General features: G+C 44.8%; 1 protein-coding gene across 3 annotated transcripts in view; it reads left to right on the top strand.

Moving 5' to 3' along the window:
* ABCF1 (ATP binding cassette subfamily F member 1) overlaps positions 1-16852 on the top strand; it is a 175824-nt gene that overhangs the window by 17738 nt on the left and 141234 nt on the right. For all 3 annotated transcript variants that reach the window (XM_078780068.1, XM_078780061.1, XM_068122175.2), the window contains exons 7-10: positions 269-349; positions 6499-6678; positions 6766-6822; positions 16356-16385. In XM_078780068.1, the coding sequence (XP_078636194.1) occupies positions 269-349; positions 6499-6678; positions 6766-6822; positions 16356-16385 (348 nt within the window). The remainder of the gene's footprint in view (positions 1-268; positions 350-6498; positions 6679-6765; positions 6823-16355; positions 16386-16852) is intronic.

The following is a 16852-nucleotide window of genomic DNA, read 5'->3' as shown; positions in this document are numbered from 1 at the left end:
TTTACAGATGGAGAGGGAAATTCCTCTGTTTAAGTATACAGAAATTGTATGATTCATTCCGTTTGAGATGAACCATTTAAGTTTGCTAAATATTGTTTTGATTTATTTTATTCATTATCCTTTTGACAAGCCTTGCACTGCTACATCTGTCAATATGGCAGAAGTTACCTTGTTCCTGTAAATAATATCATTTGTTGGAATGGGAGAACTCTTTGCTCCTGTTTTGGAGGCTTGATTTTGATGCTTTTCCTTTATCCTGAATACACAGAAGGAGAGTGATGCTCAATACATAGAAGAAAATGCAAATTATGAGAAGAACAAAAGCAGAAAACAAACGAATGAGAAAAAGGTATGTGGTCTATGTATTCTATTATTATTTTCCTAAACTTACCCCCACCCCCAGTATTACACCTCCATCTAACCCTATATGCCCCCTCTCCTCTCCCCCATTTCCCGTTATATATTGTTCTCTCATGCTTGGCTAGTAGTTTAACTGTCTGTCTGATGCACACTTGTCTTGTAATTTCAGTCATAATTATCGTGAACATTTATTTAGATTTTTGATCGGTGGGGTGGTGGAGGGGGATTTCCAGTCTTTGTTGATTGAAATTGAATAATCGTTACCTTCCTTATCCATATATGTTGAATATGAAATTTCCGAACAATTTTATGAAGTGTTTAATATATAGATTCAACATATAATAGATTTTCATACACAAGTGTAGGCTCATGGAGTTGAGAACAGCGGGAAAAAAAAGAAAAGAACAAGCAGTTAAACACCCAACGCAGATGGTCGCAGGAATGGAAGGCCGAGCCCAAACAAATGAATTGGAATTGGAGTTGGGGATAGGGGAGATCGGAGGCTTAGTCTCTATGGGAGATAGCATAATGTGATGATGGACGGCATGCTTGAAAGACTAAAGTGAAAACCACGAGGCAAACAGATGCAGTTAGAAAATTCTGTGGATGAACTAATGGAGGTGAGCCCAACAGTTTAGACTTGGAAAGGGAAACCAGACTTGGAGAAATGCATGAGGCTGATGAGAATGGAATTGTGAGTGGACGGAGGAAATAGAGCAGGTGGAGTGAGGTGATGCGAAAATGAGGTCCACCAATTTGCCTGTGGTGGATGTGAAGCAGACTGACTCTTTCTCCTGCAATCCAACGATATGAAAAGCCTGAGACTTGAGGATGGTTGTCTCGTGATGGTACAGTGAGCTGCTCTACCACTGCCATGCAAAGCAAGGAGAAGCTGACATTTTGGGTTTTTTTATTTTATTTTATTTTGGATGGAAGGGCATCCGGCCGTAAAACATTGCTTCAAAAAGGGGACCAAAAAACAACAACAACCACGGTCCCCGAAAAAGGCCAACCCCCGCTTTGCGGGGAAAAATGGCCTCTAAAGGTGTTTTTTTTTTTTTTGTTAAATTATAAATAATACAAGATCGAGGCTCATGTAAGAGCTAACATTAATCACACACAACCAAAAAATAAAAATAAAAAAGGACACAAAACATACAATAAAGGGAGCGGGAGACAAGATGGGGAGAGAGAGTGGGAAACACACGTACAACAGTAGAGAACAGGGACATCGGGAGATCTGTGGGAGGGAGAGGGCTTGGGGGCATGGTAAGGGGGGTGGGGTGGGTGGGGTGGGTGAGGTATAAAACACAAGGACACTGCTCGGACTTCCCGGAAAAAAGTTGGTATTTCAAAAAAGTGGATCTGGGGTGAATTAACGGGGGTAGAAAAGATCAAGGTTTTGGATGGGGGAAGACAAGAGATGGTGGTGAACAGCTGTTTTAAAGACCTGGAGGGAGGAGTGGGATTGAAAAGAGAGTGAGGGAGTTTGTTCCAGAGGCGGGAGAAAAGAAGAATGAAAGAGTGAAGGTGAGCAGAGAGTCTTGATTTTGGCAATTTCACCAGAAGAGGGTTGCTGGCAGATCTTGTGCAACCTGTAGGAATATTTGGGGGACAGAGCACAGATAGAGCTGGGGGAGCTGGGCCGGATAGGAGTTGGTAGAACACAGAAAGACCACCGACCTGCCTACAGTGAGTGAGTGAAAGGCCCTCACAATCAGCTTCATCGCGGGAAATGCCAATGATTCTGAAAGCTTTGGTTTCAACAGCGTGAAGCCGAGCTAGGTGTGAGGCAGGAGCACCAGCCCAGAGGGGAGAGCAGTATTCCATTGAGCTGCAGAAGAAAGACTTCTATGTGGTGAGGAGCTCAGGTGTGCCAAGAAAGGACTTCACACGACGGAGGATGCCCAGTCGGCGACTGGCTTTGATTGGTCTTTGGAGGCCAGATTGGAAATGTGGTTTTCCCAGGAAAGATCATGGCATGTAGTGAGACCCAAAAGCTTGAGTGACAGAACTTCTTGGAGAGGATTGTTGAGAAAGTAGATGGGAGGGTTGTCCAGTCGGTCTTTTCGGAGAGACATAGTAAGAGTGAGATTTGTTTGACCAATCTGTGATTTTGTCCAGGTCTGCAGAGAGTGAGGAGGCTGCAGACTGCCAATCTGAGGGATGAGGAATGGAGCAGCAAAGAGATAGAGAGAATTTTCCAGAGAGTCGGAGCGATCATTGATGAAGACCAGAAAAAGCACAGCGCCCAGACCACTGCCTTGGGGAACTCCAGCCTGAACAGGAAGGGGGAGATGAGAGAAATCCATTCAGGGCCACACGTTGACTATGACCAGAGAGGAAGTCTGCAAGGCATGCGTGGAGATTTCCATGGATACCATAGGAGGAGAGTTTGGTGAGCAGAGCGGGTTGCCAGACCGTATCGAAGGCACGTAATATGTCAAGGGAGACAGCTCCGATTTCCTGTTTGGCATTGAGGACCTCCATCCATTATTGAGACAGCAGAAGCAGCATGTCCACAGTAGAGTGACCTTGTCTGAAACCAATTGATGAGCAGAGATCAAGCCATTGGAGAAGAGGAAGGATTTGATATCCAAAGCAATGATGGTTCCATGACTTTGCTGATAATTGGGAGCAGGTTGATTGGTCTGAAGTTGCAAGGATCTGTTTTTGCACCTTTTTTGTGTAAAGCAGTAATGTTGGCTGAATTCCAAACTGATGGCAGATGACCTTGAGCAAAAGAGAGGGTGAAAAGAACAGAGAGAGAGAGGGTGTGAAAGAGTGGCAGAGCAGGATTTTAGGACCCGTGAACTGATGCCGTCTGGTCCAGTTGCAGAATCAGAGTCGAGGTTTACCAGAAACTTGTCCACCTTGTCACGAGAGAAGGACACAGAATCCAGGAGCAGCTGGGTTCGACTGGCTAAGGTGGGTACAGAGAGAGATGTATTTGGGACACACGATTTTGAGGCAAACACAGAGTTGATGCATTCAACTTTGTCACGTGCGTTGTCAACTGTGTAGCCATTTGAGGTAAGGGAGGGGATGGAAGGGGAACAAACACCAGAAACAGATTTGACCAGAAACCACCTGGATTTGGAGGAAGGAGGCAGGTTTGAGAATTCAGTGTTGAGAGTAGAGAGATAGTGCTTCCTGGTTCTCCTGAGGGTAGACACACACACTTGTAGACGCTGAGGAGGCTCTCTGAGAATGGCCAGAGAGATATCCTCTTTAGCAAGCACATGATCAGAAGAACCGATTGGAGCAGAAGAAGAGCAGCAGACATTTGCAGGGAGGTTTGTCAAAACCAAGTCTAGAAGAGAAGATGCTCCGTTGACAGAGATTCGGGTCGTGAAATTGACAGATTGTGTCAGTCCCATTGAGTCGCACATGTCCTTTGCTGAGATGCCATGGCTGGTGAGAGAGGTGCCCACACCCAGCCAACTGGCATGATGACAGTTGAAGTCGCCACATATGAGGAAGAGAGAGTTGGGATGAGTGGATAGAAGTTGGTCCATGTTGTCAGACAGCGAAATGTAAATGAAGTCATCACTGTTTGGAGGATGGTACAAAACACATTTGAACAAAAGGTGGGAGTGGAGAGGAAGCCGTAGCCAGAGGTACTCCTGGGGGTGAGGTGGAGAGAGGGAATTGCAGGGAAAGTGAGGAAGAGAGTTTTTGATAAAGATAGCCACCCCACCACCAGGACGAGGCTCAGGTCTGATATACCAGAGGAGGGAGTAACCAGGAAGAGATATTAAGGCATCAGAGACATCTTGAAGGAGGAAAGTTTCTGTTAAACAGATTACATCTGGTTTGTCAGAAGCAACCTGTATGGAGAGATCAGTCAGGTTTGAGCGAAGGCCCCGGATGTTTGAGGTCCATACTGTTAAGGAAGAGGGAGGGGGGGGGGCATCGGGTGCAGGACAGGGGAGGGGAGGGATAGGGTAAGATGAAGGGTGAGAGGGGGAGGTAGGGAGAGCTGTCGATAGTTTGTCAGAGATGACAGAAGAGTTTGGAGAAAAGGAAGGATGAGGAGGACAAAAGGTTTGATGGTGATGGGATGAGGCACAGTGAGGAGTTTTTTGAGTGGGCGGGGGGGCAGAGCAAACTAGAAGGTTGGAGGAGGTGGAGGTTTGAGATAGAAGGTAGAAGGGAGACGAAGTGGGGAGGAGGCAGCTTTGAGGAGGAGGAGGTGGGAGGGGGGAGAATTGGAGAAAGATGGTAGGGGGGGGGGGGGGAGATTTGAAAGGAAGGGGCTGGGGGTGATATTTGAAGGGAAGGCGTTGGGAGTGAAATTTGAAGAAGGGGTTGGGGTGGAGTTTTGAAGGGGAGGTTGCAAGGGGGGAGTTTAGAAAGGGAGGGGGAAGTGGGGAGATTTGAAGGGGAGGGGAAAGGGGGGAGATTTGGAGGGGGTGAGGGGGAGTTTAGGAGGGGAGGGGTGAGGAGGGAGTTTAGGAAGGGAGGGGTGAGTGGGGAGAATTGAAAGGGAGGGGTGAGGGGGGGTTTGGAGGTGAGGGGGAGGGGTGAGGGGGGAGTTTTGAAGGGGAGGGGGGAGTTTTGAAGGGGAGGGGTGAGGGGGGAGAATTGAAAGGGAGGGGTGAGGGGGGGAGTTTAGAAAGTGGATGAATTATGAAAAACGAACATTTAATACAAACTGGGTTTATTGTGATTTTCAAGTCAGAGATCCGTTTCAAAACGATAGAGGAGGGGTGGAATGAAGGTGATTTTAGAGAATGTTGGGAGGAAGAACTGAAGAGATTGAAAAAATTTTGAAGAGGAAATTGAGAAAAGTCTTTTAAATAGGAAGAAAAACAGCGTGTTGTCATAAACCACTGAATAAAACACTGCAGGGGAAAGTTTAAACATATTTAAATAATATCTAAACAAAACTGTGAAAAACAATCTGGGAAAATTCCCTAAGTGAGGATGTGGATTTGAGAAAGAAGGAGAAAGGGTTGAATGAGTCTGGAGGAAACTAGATTTGGAAAGGATGGAGAGGTGGAATAAATGGAGATAAAGAGGGTGGGACACAAGGCGAGACAAGGGGGTGAGAGAACAAGCATGTGAGAGAACAAGCACGTGTCTGTGAGGAGAGAAAGATTGAAAAAAGGATTATTTATTATTATTATTATTTTTTTTGTATTTAAAACGTTGGAGGTTAGACAAAAGGTCAAAGAAACAAGCAAATACAGCGAAGGAAAGAACTTGTATTCACAAAATACCGACGGGGCTAGGGAGCCTAGAGAGACCAGGCCACGCAAGAGGTGCGAACAAAAAACGACGAACTTGTGTCAACCCTTTTGTTGGAACATCCTGTTGATTTCATCCATTGTTCTACCTGTTCCCTTCTGCAGATCAACACTCATCTTCACCAGTTCGACGAGTTCTTCTTTCTACATTATATTATTTGTGTATCCCTTCAGCAGGATATTTATCAGGCAACCAACATCCAGGCAGTGGTGTATGTCAGAGGAGGAGAATCTGAAAAAATGCTGGAAAAGAGGCTCATGGGGGAGCTTGCACATATCACAATCAGGACAAGCTTTAATATACACCTGTGTACTTTGGTATAAATTACATGGTATATGGGATTTGAAGGAGAACCCTGGTGTTGGGCTAGCGGCTAGGGTGCCGGCTCAGGATCCTAGGATCCTGGGTTTGAATCCCGGTCGATCGCTGAATTAACGCCAGGGGGGTTGACTCAGCCTGTCATCCTTCCGAGGTCGGCTAATTGGGTACCAGTTCACTGGTAATTCCCTGCTTGTCATAAAAGGCGACAAAAAGGGTTGGCGGCAGGAAGGGCATCCGGCCGTAAAACATTGCTTCAAAAAGGGGACCGAAAAACAACAACTACCACGGTCCCCGAAAAAGGCCAACCCCCGCTTTGCGGGGAAAAATGGCCTCTAAAGGTGGTTTTATGGGATTTGAAGGAGCATTCCCTACACTATGAGCTAATGGCTCAGAGGAAGAGAACTCTAATGGGAGATCTGTACAAAAGAGTACCTTAACGGGGCAAGTTGTTCTTCCTTCCTTTCTACTTTCTGCGTTATTGTTTTTTTCTTGCTATTTTCCTTAATTTCCACACTTTTACTGCACAAATTAATCTGGTTTTGATCTTTGTTATATTCTTCCCAGCATACAAACAGGTTTGATATGTTGGAATTCAACAACGAAGAGAGTGGGAGTGAAAACACAAGTTCTGAAGAAGAAGTTCCACTAAAATTGCCACCTGCTTCAGAAAGGAAAGCAGCAAAACAGGAAAAAGAAGGAAAGGGAAGAGGGGAGAAATGTGAACAAGTCACACAGGAAATGAAGGTATGTGTGTGCGTGCGTGCGTGTTTAAATTTCTGGCAGATTGTCGTGTCTCCCAATATATGATTACTTATTTTTCATTGGTTGCAGGTGGATAAAACATCTACTTCCCTCACCCGTAAAGAAAGGAAAAAACAACAAAAGCAGGTGAGTTTCTAAATTTATCTATCACTCTAGTCATACAAGGAGTTGCAGAAAAGGGAATTATACCCACCTTGCCTTTTCCCTATCTATATCCCCAACACTAAACATTCATTTCTATACCAACATTTAAAATGAATAGTCCATATTGCAATAATAGCCTTAGCATTATGGCCGTGTTTCCCCTCTCCCCCACCCCCCCCTACCCTTCCCACAATTTTTTCTTGGCGTGCCATTGCAGATCCTCATGCTTCCCACCTAATGCAAAGTTGAAAGATGGGGAAAAGTTCCACGAGGAATGACTGAATATCAAATTTTGGGTTAATTTTTTTTCCCGTTTTCATCCCATAACCCTAAGTGCCCACCACCTGAGGCATGAACTGGGGGTTAAATCCAAAGCATTGTTGCATATATCCTGTGTCTCCCAATGTTGATTGCATACACAAAGTTCAATTTTAAAATGTGCCCGTAATTGCATTTTTCGAATTTGTACTTTTGACTCTGCCCCACAGGGAATAGCCAAAAGTGACACTGCTCTTGCACCTTCTTGCATTGTGGTGATCATAACTACCGATTTTATTCAAACTTGCCACAAAGGCAACACACGAGAGTATACATACACAGAAGATTTTGTTTTGTAATCCGACCGAAGATGGTCGACTGCCGACCTTTATCTCCGTACGGCAAAATTGCTAAAACCACCTGGGCTATGACATTTTTTTGACTTTTTCTTCTTGTTTCAAATCAAATTTCTTGCAGCTGAATTAAGGTAAACACCCACCAATGAACGACGCAGAGAAATTACTTCTCAGGTCTGATCGTGTTCACCTTTTACACCTCCGCTGTGGACACCGCCCACAGCCTTTGCAGTACAATGATAAACTTGACACCACTAATGACACCTGCAACCTCTGCCAGACTACCTGACACACAATAAAACACATTATGGAAGACTGCGTGGTCTGGGATAATCGACAACAACTATGTGTTATAAAAGATCCCTTTTTTTCATGTGTTTCACTTCATTTTACATCCTCTTTGAGACACAGATATACATGCAATATGTTTGTGATGTGCAACATGTTGTCTTTTGATTAAATCCGTAAGTGAAGCAATGGGTATGCCCGCCTAGTGATTATAAAATGAGATTTTATGTATGATATTAGCGAAAATATAAGATAAATATATGATAAAATATATTATATATATATATGATAAAATATCATATTGTAGGAGTTGCGGATGACGAGAGGACGAGACATTTCTTAGCTGTTCAAAGCTCCTTTATTTCCACAGAACTCTCTCGCGACCGGAACTCATACAGCTTTTATAACGCAAAATCCCTCTTCGGGGAGCGTGGCTCCAACAACCGCGCGCACACGCCACGCCCACACCATCCCAAGCCCCACTGGCCCATGCCTGTGGATTATGTCCCAATAAGGTAACCGCCATATGCCCCCCCCAGAATGCACTCGCACGGGCAATGTCAGTTTTCGGGGGGTCCTTAACCACCCGGCCGAAACTACTGATGACCCGAGCAGGGACTGTTAGCGGCTTGGCGGTGGGCGGGCCAACCGGGGACTTAGCCGACGGGGGAAGGCCCTGCCGTGGGGGTTGAGCCAACCGAGGGGGCTGGTCAAGGCCTCGGGAGGCTGCTGAGGTTCCTCACGGGCCTCTCGAGGCTGCTGAGGTTCCTCACGGGCCTCCCGAGGCTGCTGAGGTTCCTCACGGGCCTCCCTAGGCTGCTGAGGTTCCTCACGGGCCTCCCGAGGCTGCTGAGGTTACTCACGGGCCTCCCGAGGATGCTGAGGTTCCTCACGGGCCTCCCGAGGCTGCTGAGGTTCCTCACGGGCCTCCCGAGGCTGCTGAGGTTCCTCACGGGCCTCCCGAGGCTGCTGAGCTTCCTCACGGGCCTCCCGAGGCTGCTGAGGTTCCTCACGGGCCTCCCGAGGCTGCTGAGGTTCCTCGCGGGCCTCCCGAGGCTGCTGAGGTTCCTCGCGGGCCTCCCGAGGCTGCTGAGGTTCCTCGCGGGCCTCCCGAGGCTGCTGAGGTTCCTCGCGGGCCTCCCGAGGCTGCTGAGGTTCCTCGCGGGCCTCCCGAGGCTGCTGAGGTTCCTCGCGGGCCTCCCGAGGCTGCTGAGGTTCCTCGCGGGCCTCCCGAGGCTGCTGAGGTTCCTCGCGGGCCTCCCGAGGCTGCTGAGGTTCCTCGCGGGCCTCCCGAGGCTGCTGAGGTTCCTCGCGGGCCTCCCGAGGCTGCTGAGGTTCCTCGCGGGCCTCCCGAGGCTGCTGAGGTTCCTCGCGGGCCTCCCGAGGCTGCTGAGGTTCCTCGCGGGCCTCCCGAGGCTGCTGAGGTTCCTCGCGGGCCTCCCGAGGCTGCTGAGGTTCCTCGCGGGCCTCCCGAGGCTGCTGAGGTTCCTCGCGGGCCTCCCGAGGCTGCTGAGGTTCCTCGCGGGCCTCCCGAGGCTGCTGAGGTTCCTCGCGGGCCTCCCGAGGCTGCTGAGGTTCCTCGCGGGCCTCCCGAGGCTGCTGAGGTTCCTCGCGGGCCTCCCGAGGCTGCTGAGGTACCTCGCGGGCCTCCCGAGGCTGCTGAGGTTCCTCGCGGGCCTCCCGAGGCTGCTGAGGTTCCTCGCGGGCCTCCCGAGGCTGCTGAGGTTCCTCGCGGGCCTCCCGAGGCTGCTGAGGTTCCTCACGGCCCTCTTCAATAAAGCGCGATGGTGTCCGCCAGCGGCGGCGGCTCGACGGGGCCGGTGTCCCATGCGACCGCACTACATTGCTGTTTGGCGGAGAAATACTTGTCTGCTTCCCTGGCCAGGGAGCGGAAACCCTTCACAGACGAGTTGGCCAGGGCTGACCGCATGTGGTCCATAAGCTCCGACGGCTTGGAATCGCCCAGCCCGGGTAGAGAAAGTAGTTCGCGGGCGCGCTCGGCGTCAGTGCGCTCGACGGTTACGAGCAGCAGCGCTTATAGCGTCTCGTACTTGCGGTCCTTCGGAGGATCCTGAAGAAGGCTCACCACTCTGGTCGCAGTGGAGCAGCTGAGCGCAGACACGACATCGTAATACTTCGTGTCGTCGGCAGAAATGTTCCGCATGGCGAATTGAGCCTCAGCTTGTGCCAACCAGACGGCCGCTTGTCGTTCCCAAAACTCCGGCAGTTTAATGGAAACTGCGCATGTCACCATGTTCGTTTAAAGCTCCGAAAACGTCCGAGCGCAAGACGGGGTCACCAATGTAGGAGTTGCGGATGACGAGAGGACGAGACATTTCTTAGCTGTTCAAAGCTCCTTTATTTCCACAGAACTCTCTCGTGACCGGAACTCATACAGCTTTTATAACACAAGATCCCTCTTCGGGGGGCGTGGCTCCAACAACCGCGCGCACGCCACGCCCACACCATCCCAAGCCCCACTGGCCCGTGCCTGTGGATTATGTCCCAATAAGGTAACCGCCACAATATATCTTTTATACGTGACAAAAGGCAGGTAGGTGGTCTTTCTGTCTTAGACCGATGCCTATCCAGCCTAGCTCCCCCAGCTCTATCTGTGCTCTGTCCCACAAATATTCCTACAGGTCACACAAGATCTGCCAGTAACCCTCTTCTTGTGAAATTGCCAAAATCAAAACTCTCTGCTCACCTTCACTCTTTCATTCCTCTTTTCTCCCGCCTCTGGAACAAACTCCCTCACTCTCTTCAATCCCACTCCACCCTCCAGGTCTTCAAAACACCTGTTCACCACCATCTCTTATCTTCCCCCATCCAAAACCTTGATCTTTTCTACCCCCGTTAATTTACCCCAGATCCACTTTTTTAAAATACCGACTTCTTTCCTGGAAGTCCTGGCAGTGTCCATGTGTTTTATAACTCTTCCAAACCCCCCCCCTCCCCCCTTCCCATGCCTCTTCCCCCCAAGCTCTCTCCCTCCCACAGATCTCCCGATGTCCCTGCTCTCTGCTGTTGTACTTCTGTGCTTCCCTCTCTCTCCCTATCTACTCTCCCGCTCCCGCTCCCTTTATTGTATGTTTTATGTGTCCGTTTTTTTTTTGTGATTAATTTTTTGCTCTTACATGAGCCTTGATCTTGTATACAATATACTTGTATACAATGTATACAATATATAATATATCTGTGCAGCATCTGTGTTGTGTTGTGTTGTGTTGTCTTGTCACTGAACTACTCCCTCAAACTTTTGTGAAATCGTACGAAACTTCTGGTATGCACCAATCTCTCCTGTCGGTATGTCCTAAGGGTTTGTTTTTTTTTGAAAAAATTTCCATTTTTTTATTTTTTATTTTTGCAATTTTTTTGGGAACATATATATTTTTTCAATTTAAGTTTTAAACTTCAATTGTTTATAAAATGCAACATCACGTATATTACAAATACATTTGTGCATTATGATTGTTTGAATTATGATTGGTGTAAACCATGACAAAACAGCAACTCAGGTACAGTCATTTATATATACAGTATATCTATTATCTACATATCTGGGCAGTGTCTGTTGTCGATGAACTACTCCCTGAAACTTTTGTTTCCATGGTTGTGAAGTGTTTTTAATGACGTGATGGTGGTTTTGAATCACGTGGTGGTGAGGTATTTTGAATTATGTGGTGGTGAGGTGTTTTTAAATGACGTGGTGGTGAGGTGTTTTTAAATCACGTGGTGGTGAGGTATTTATAATTACGTGGTGGTGAGGTGTTTTTAATTATGTGGTGGTGAGGTGTTTTGAATTAGTTGGTGATAAGGTGTTTTGAATTACTTGGTGGTGAGGTGTTTTGAATTACGTGGTGGTGAGGTGTTTTAAATTATGTGGTGGTGAGGTGTTTTGAATGACATGATGGTAAGATGTTTTGAATTACATGGGGGTGAGGTGTTTTAAATTACATGTGGGTGAGGTGTTTTGAATTACGTGGAGCTGAGGTGTTTTGGATTATGTGGTGATGAGGTGTTTTGAATTACTTGGTGGTGAGGTGTTTTGAATGACGTGGGGGTGAGGTGTTTTAAATTATGTGGGGGTGAGGTGTTTTAAATTACGTGGTGGTGAGGTGTTTTAAATTATGTGGTGGTGACGCGTTTTGAATTTGGTGGGGGTGAGGTGTTTTAAATTACGTGGGGGTGAGGTGTTTTAAATTACGTGGGGGTGAGGTGTTTTAAATTGCTTTGTAGTGAGGTGTTTTAAATTACTTGGTGGTGAGGTGTTTTAAATTACTTGGTGGTTTAGGTGTTTTAAATTAGGTTGGCGTGAGGTGTTTTAAATTATGTGTGGTGAGGTGTAATTGTCCCAAATTTCCAGTCTGCACCTACCCCTCCCCTATGTATGTGCTGAGGGGTTCTTTCTTTGAAAAAAAAACATTCAACCTAAATCTTCAACCTAAGTTGCCTATAAAAATGTAATATCACAAACACAACAAATACATTTGTGCAAAGTAATTGTTTGAATCATGATTGGTGTAAATCATGATAACACAGCAACTCAGGTACAGTCATTATCCTCAGCTAAAATAAGCCCGTTCCTCAGTAACGATGTGTGGTGAGGCGAGCGCAGCGAGCCGAGCCGAGCTAGTATATATATATATATATATATATATATATATATATATATATATATATATATATATATCAGGTTGGCGCTTATTTTTGAACTTTTGAAATATGATCTTCTTACCCTCTCAATTTGTTCCTATATATGAAATAAAAATTCAGGCAAAATATGAGCACAATTGAACAATATTTAGGGGTAGCTCAATGATGGTAAAGTTTCTGATACCCCAAAGCTGCGGCCACCCTTTTATTTCGCATACTACTGATAATAGATTAATTCTGTTGATAAATTAAGAACCCAATTTTAACTACTAAGTAAATTGACACTCTCTCCTATCATCATACACACAACATGCAATCATTGTGGTAAAATTAATTACTGGGAACACAGATAAAACCTTTAAGGTATAAAACTCTGTGCTCCATTGAATAAATAATTACAGTAGTAATATGTACATTGTACATACACAATATCTGTTATAATAAAAGAGTAAAATGTTCGTTGAGCTAGAGTCTGCTAGACAATAAATGCTAAAATGAGATGTAGCGCTGACCTGGGAACGCTTATCACCATAGTATTTAAAAGTAAACACTGTACATAGGTGTATCACAGAACACTATTTGAAAATAAAAACAAAGTTATCACAGGCTTTGCAGAGAATCACAGACACAATGGGTGTATAAACATGGTATAATATTATCACAGATTATAGAAGCATAATCATTGTGGTTCAACTGGTTCATATCTATTATCCAACCAATCATCCGAATCCCATTGTTTTTCTGATAAATTGATAATGCAAATTTTCCATGAATTTATATTCCAGACATGTTCAGACTTGTTTACTGTTTGGACTCAATGGACTGACGATGCTGACTAAGCAACAGCTGCAACACTGTTGCAGCAGTATGTTTGTGTAATTCCTTGAGGCATTGTGCTCACTGCTCAGTTATTAATAGAACTGTTTGAATTTTCTTGATTCTTAATTTCTTAATGCTATGTTCTATTTCTTTCAGATTCATATCTGATTGAAAATGTCATCTGTGGAAAAAAGCAACAAGATCTCAAACCAAGTTGTATCTCCTTGGCGACTCTGTGACTGAATTAAGTGGCAGCAAGTTGCCATCATTGCGCATGGCTCTTGGATTCTTCCTACATCACCATCTCGATCTGAAGGAGACCATAAGACAATCGTCGGATGTTACCATCACGGAAATAGCTAACTTTTGGAAGAAAGCTAGAATCCCGATGAGAGCTCATCAAAACTGCCAAACCAAGCTTGAGCAGACATTTGAAGAATGGCGTCTTCTGATAAAGAACAAAGCGCGAACGTCACCAACTCAACTCGCGAGAGAGTCGGCTTTTGTTTCCAGGCTTGAAGACCTTTTTGATGTCGCTCACGCTGATGCTCTGACCAATACGTCAGTATTACAAGAAGACAAGGATTTCTCGTTAGCCCAGCGAGAAAAGGGAAGAAGGGGGTCGCTGGCTGGAGTAGATGTAAAGCTTGCTGCGAAGGAGAAAACGGCGTCCAAAAGAGAGGAGGAAATGCTTGCCAGGCGACAGCGAATGGAGCAAATGAAACAGTTAGCAGCTTCTACAGCTGAACTGATTTCATCTGGTTCTGAATCTGAAAACAGCTCAGCAGAAGATAGTGAAAAGATGGAAACTGGGGACAATGCAAGTGAGGGAGCTGCTGGAGGCATCACATTTCAGACACGAAAAAGAAAGAGGGGGCGAAAAACTGTCGTTACTGAAGAACTCACAGCCGCTCTAGATCGCACAAAAGTGTCAGACCGCAAAGCCGTTTTTGTTATAGCAGAAACTGCCAAAAGCTTGGGACAGAACATTGATGAACTTGCTCTAAACAGAGACTCAATTCACCGACAAAGAGTACAACACCGAGTCCAGAGATCTGCAAATATAAAGGCGGAGTTTCAGGGTAACGTTCCCCTTGTTGTTCACTGGGACGGCAAACTGATCCTTGATCTAATTGGAAAAGAGAAGGTTGATCGCCTGCCAGTATTGGTTTCAGGGAAAGGAGTTTCTCAGCTACTCACAGTTGCCAAGCTTCCATCTGGAACAGGCGAGGCTCAGGCTGCTGCTGTCTTTGGAGCCATTGAAGACTGGGGCGTAGCCGACAGCATCCGAGCTATGTGTTTTGACACGACCAGCTCAAACACTGGTCGGATCGCTGGTGCCTGTGTCCTAGAGCAGAAGCTTGAGAAGGAGCTCTTGTCACTAGCTTGCAGGCATCACATTATGGAATTGATAATTGGTGCAGTGTTCCAAGTGTATTTGGGATTGGGAGCCAAATCTTCTCCCGATGTTCCACTCTTCAAACGCTTCCAGGAATACTGGGGATTCATAGACACGGCCAAGTATGAACCAGGGATTGCAGATGATGATGTGGCAAGTCTAGTGGAAGACATAAAGCAAGGCACTATCGATTATGCCAACAAGCATCTTGAACAGAGTCAGCCGAGAGATGATTATAAAGAATTTTTGGAACTTGTGATTGTCTTTCTCGGTGCTGCTCCTGCCAGAGGAGTGCGATTCATGTCACCCGGAGCAATGCACCATGCCCGCTGGATGTCCAAAGTAATATACTGTCTCAAGATCTGGATGTTCAAGGCTCAATTCAAACTGACTCCTGCAGAAAAGAGAGGATTACGTGATGTGTGTGTATTCACAGTACGTGTCTACCTGACAGCCTGGATCTCTGCACCTCAAGCATCAGGTGCTCCTTACAGTGACCTGCTGCTGCTGAAGTCACTGCTTGAATACTCATCAATCCATCCAGCCATCTCAAAGTCAACATCACGCAAGTTTTCCAATCACGTGTGGTACTTGTCACAGGAACTTGTTAGCTTGGCTTTCTTCGACAGTCGGGTCAGTTCGGCAACCAAGAGACTGATGGTGAGTGCCATGAAGAATGAAGAAGACCAACATCAGGATCATTCCAAGCGAATCACTGTTGCTCTTGATTCATTTAAGGACAAGAACTTGGAAGATTTCGTCACAGCAAGGTCAATGAAACTTCTGCGAATGATGGAACTTCCAGATGGATTTCTCGCGGTTGATCCGGACTTGTGGGATGACAGAGACAACTACAAGCAGGCTGCAGAAACAGTCAACTCTCTAAAAGTTGTCAATGACTACGCTGAACGTGGAGTGGCACTCATTCAGGAGTACAGTGGGTTGATAACCCGCGATGAAACTCAGCTGCAATTCCTGCTGCAAGTTGTCGAGGACCATCGCAGAATGTACCCTGATAGCAGAAACATACACTGCCATGAAAATAATATGCCATGGATGCCATGAAAATAATAAATTTGGGGTTTGCTGGACATTGTCACTGATACTATGAACTCTGTCAGAAACTGAACAAAGAATTCACTATTAACGTGTTCAAAAATAAATACTGTGTTCAAGTGTGTTGTTTAAAATAAATTAAGATATAGTCTGATATACTCGTAATTCGTTGAATTTTTATAATTTTCATAATCTTTGCGGCCCTTGAGCTACCCCTAAACATAATAATTTAGTGCTCAAACATTTTATACAGTGTGTCTATATTATATGGAACAGATTAAGGGGGTAAGACTTTCAAAATTAAAATTTAATTTTTAAAATTTTTTAAAGCTCCACCGTAATATATATATATATATATATATATATATATATATATATATATATATATATATATATATATATATATTATATATATATTATATATATATATATATATATATATATATATATATATATATATATATATATATATATATATATATATATATATGTATATATATATATATATATATATATGTGTATATATATATATATATATATATATATATATATATATATATATATATATATATATATATATATATATATACACACACATATATAATAATTAAATGAAGCAGCTGTGCAAACTTCGTATGTCCTGTGAAAAGTTACAGCATATATGCTTACTTTTGCATCCTCAGGAAGCAAGAGATGAAAATGAGAAACCCCAGGTGAGAGTGAAAACAGCAATGGGTAAAGTAACATCTATTACAAAAATACCTGTCACCTCTTACAAAAGCAAAAGTCCTTTTTTGCCTCCATTTATTTATTTGTTTTTGTGTACATATTCGATGCTTGTGCAAGAGCTTTATTATGGCTTTCAGTTTTGTACACAAAGTATTATTTTCTTTCCTTTTTATTTTTTATTTTTTCACCAGTTATGTACCATATTTTTTGGCGTATAAATTGAAAGTTCTTCTTTTAATGCCTCCGCTCCCGAAGGTGGCCGGAGGCATTATGTTTTTGGGTTATCCGTACAGGCTAAACCTTGTTTTTCTCAGCAACCACATGTCCAATTGAGACTAAACTTTCAGGGTAGGAGTGACACCCATGCAAAATGTTTTTTATGATAATTATGATGTCATAGTTCACGTGGTATGGCAGCTATCTTGGGTTAAACGCAAATAATTTTAAAAAA

Source organism: Myxine glutinosa, chromosome 1 (genome assembly GCF_964187855.1).
Source record: "Myxine glutinosa chromosome 1, kmMyxGlut1.1, whole genome shotgun sequence".
Taxonomy (NCBI): Eukaryota; Metazoa; Chordata; class Myxini; order Myxiniformes; family Myxinidae; genus Myxine; species Myxine glutinosa.
This window is presented reverse-complemented; position numbering and strand designations above follow the sequence as displayed.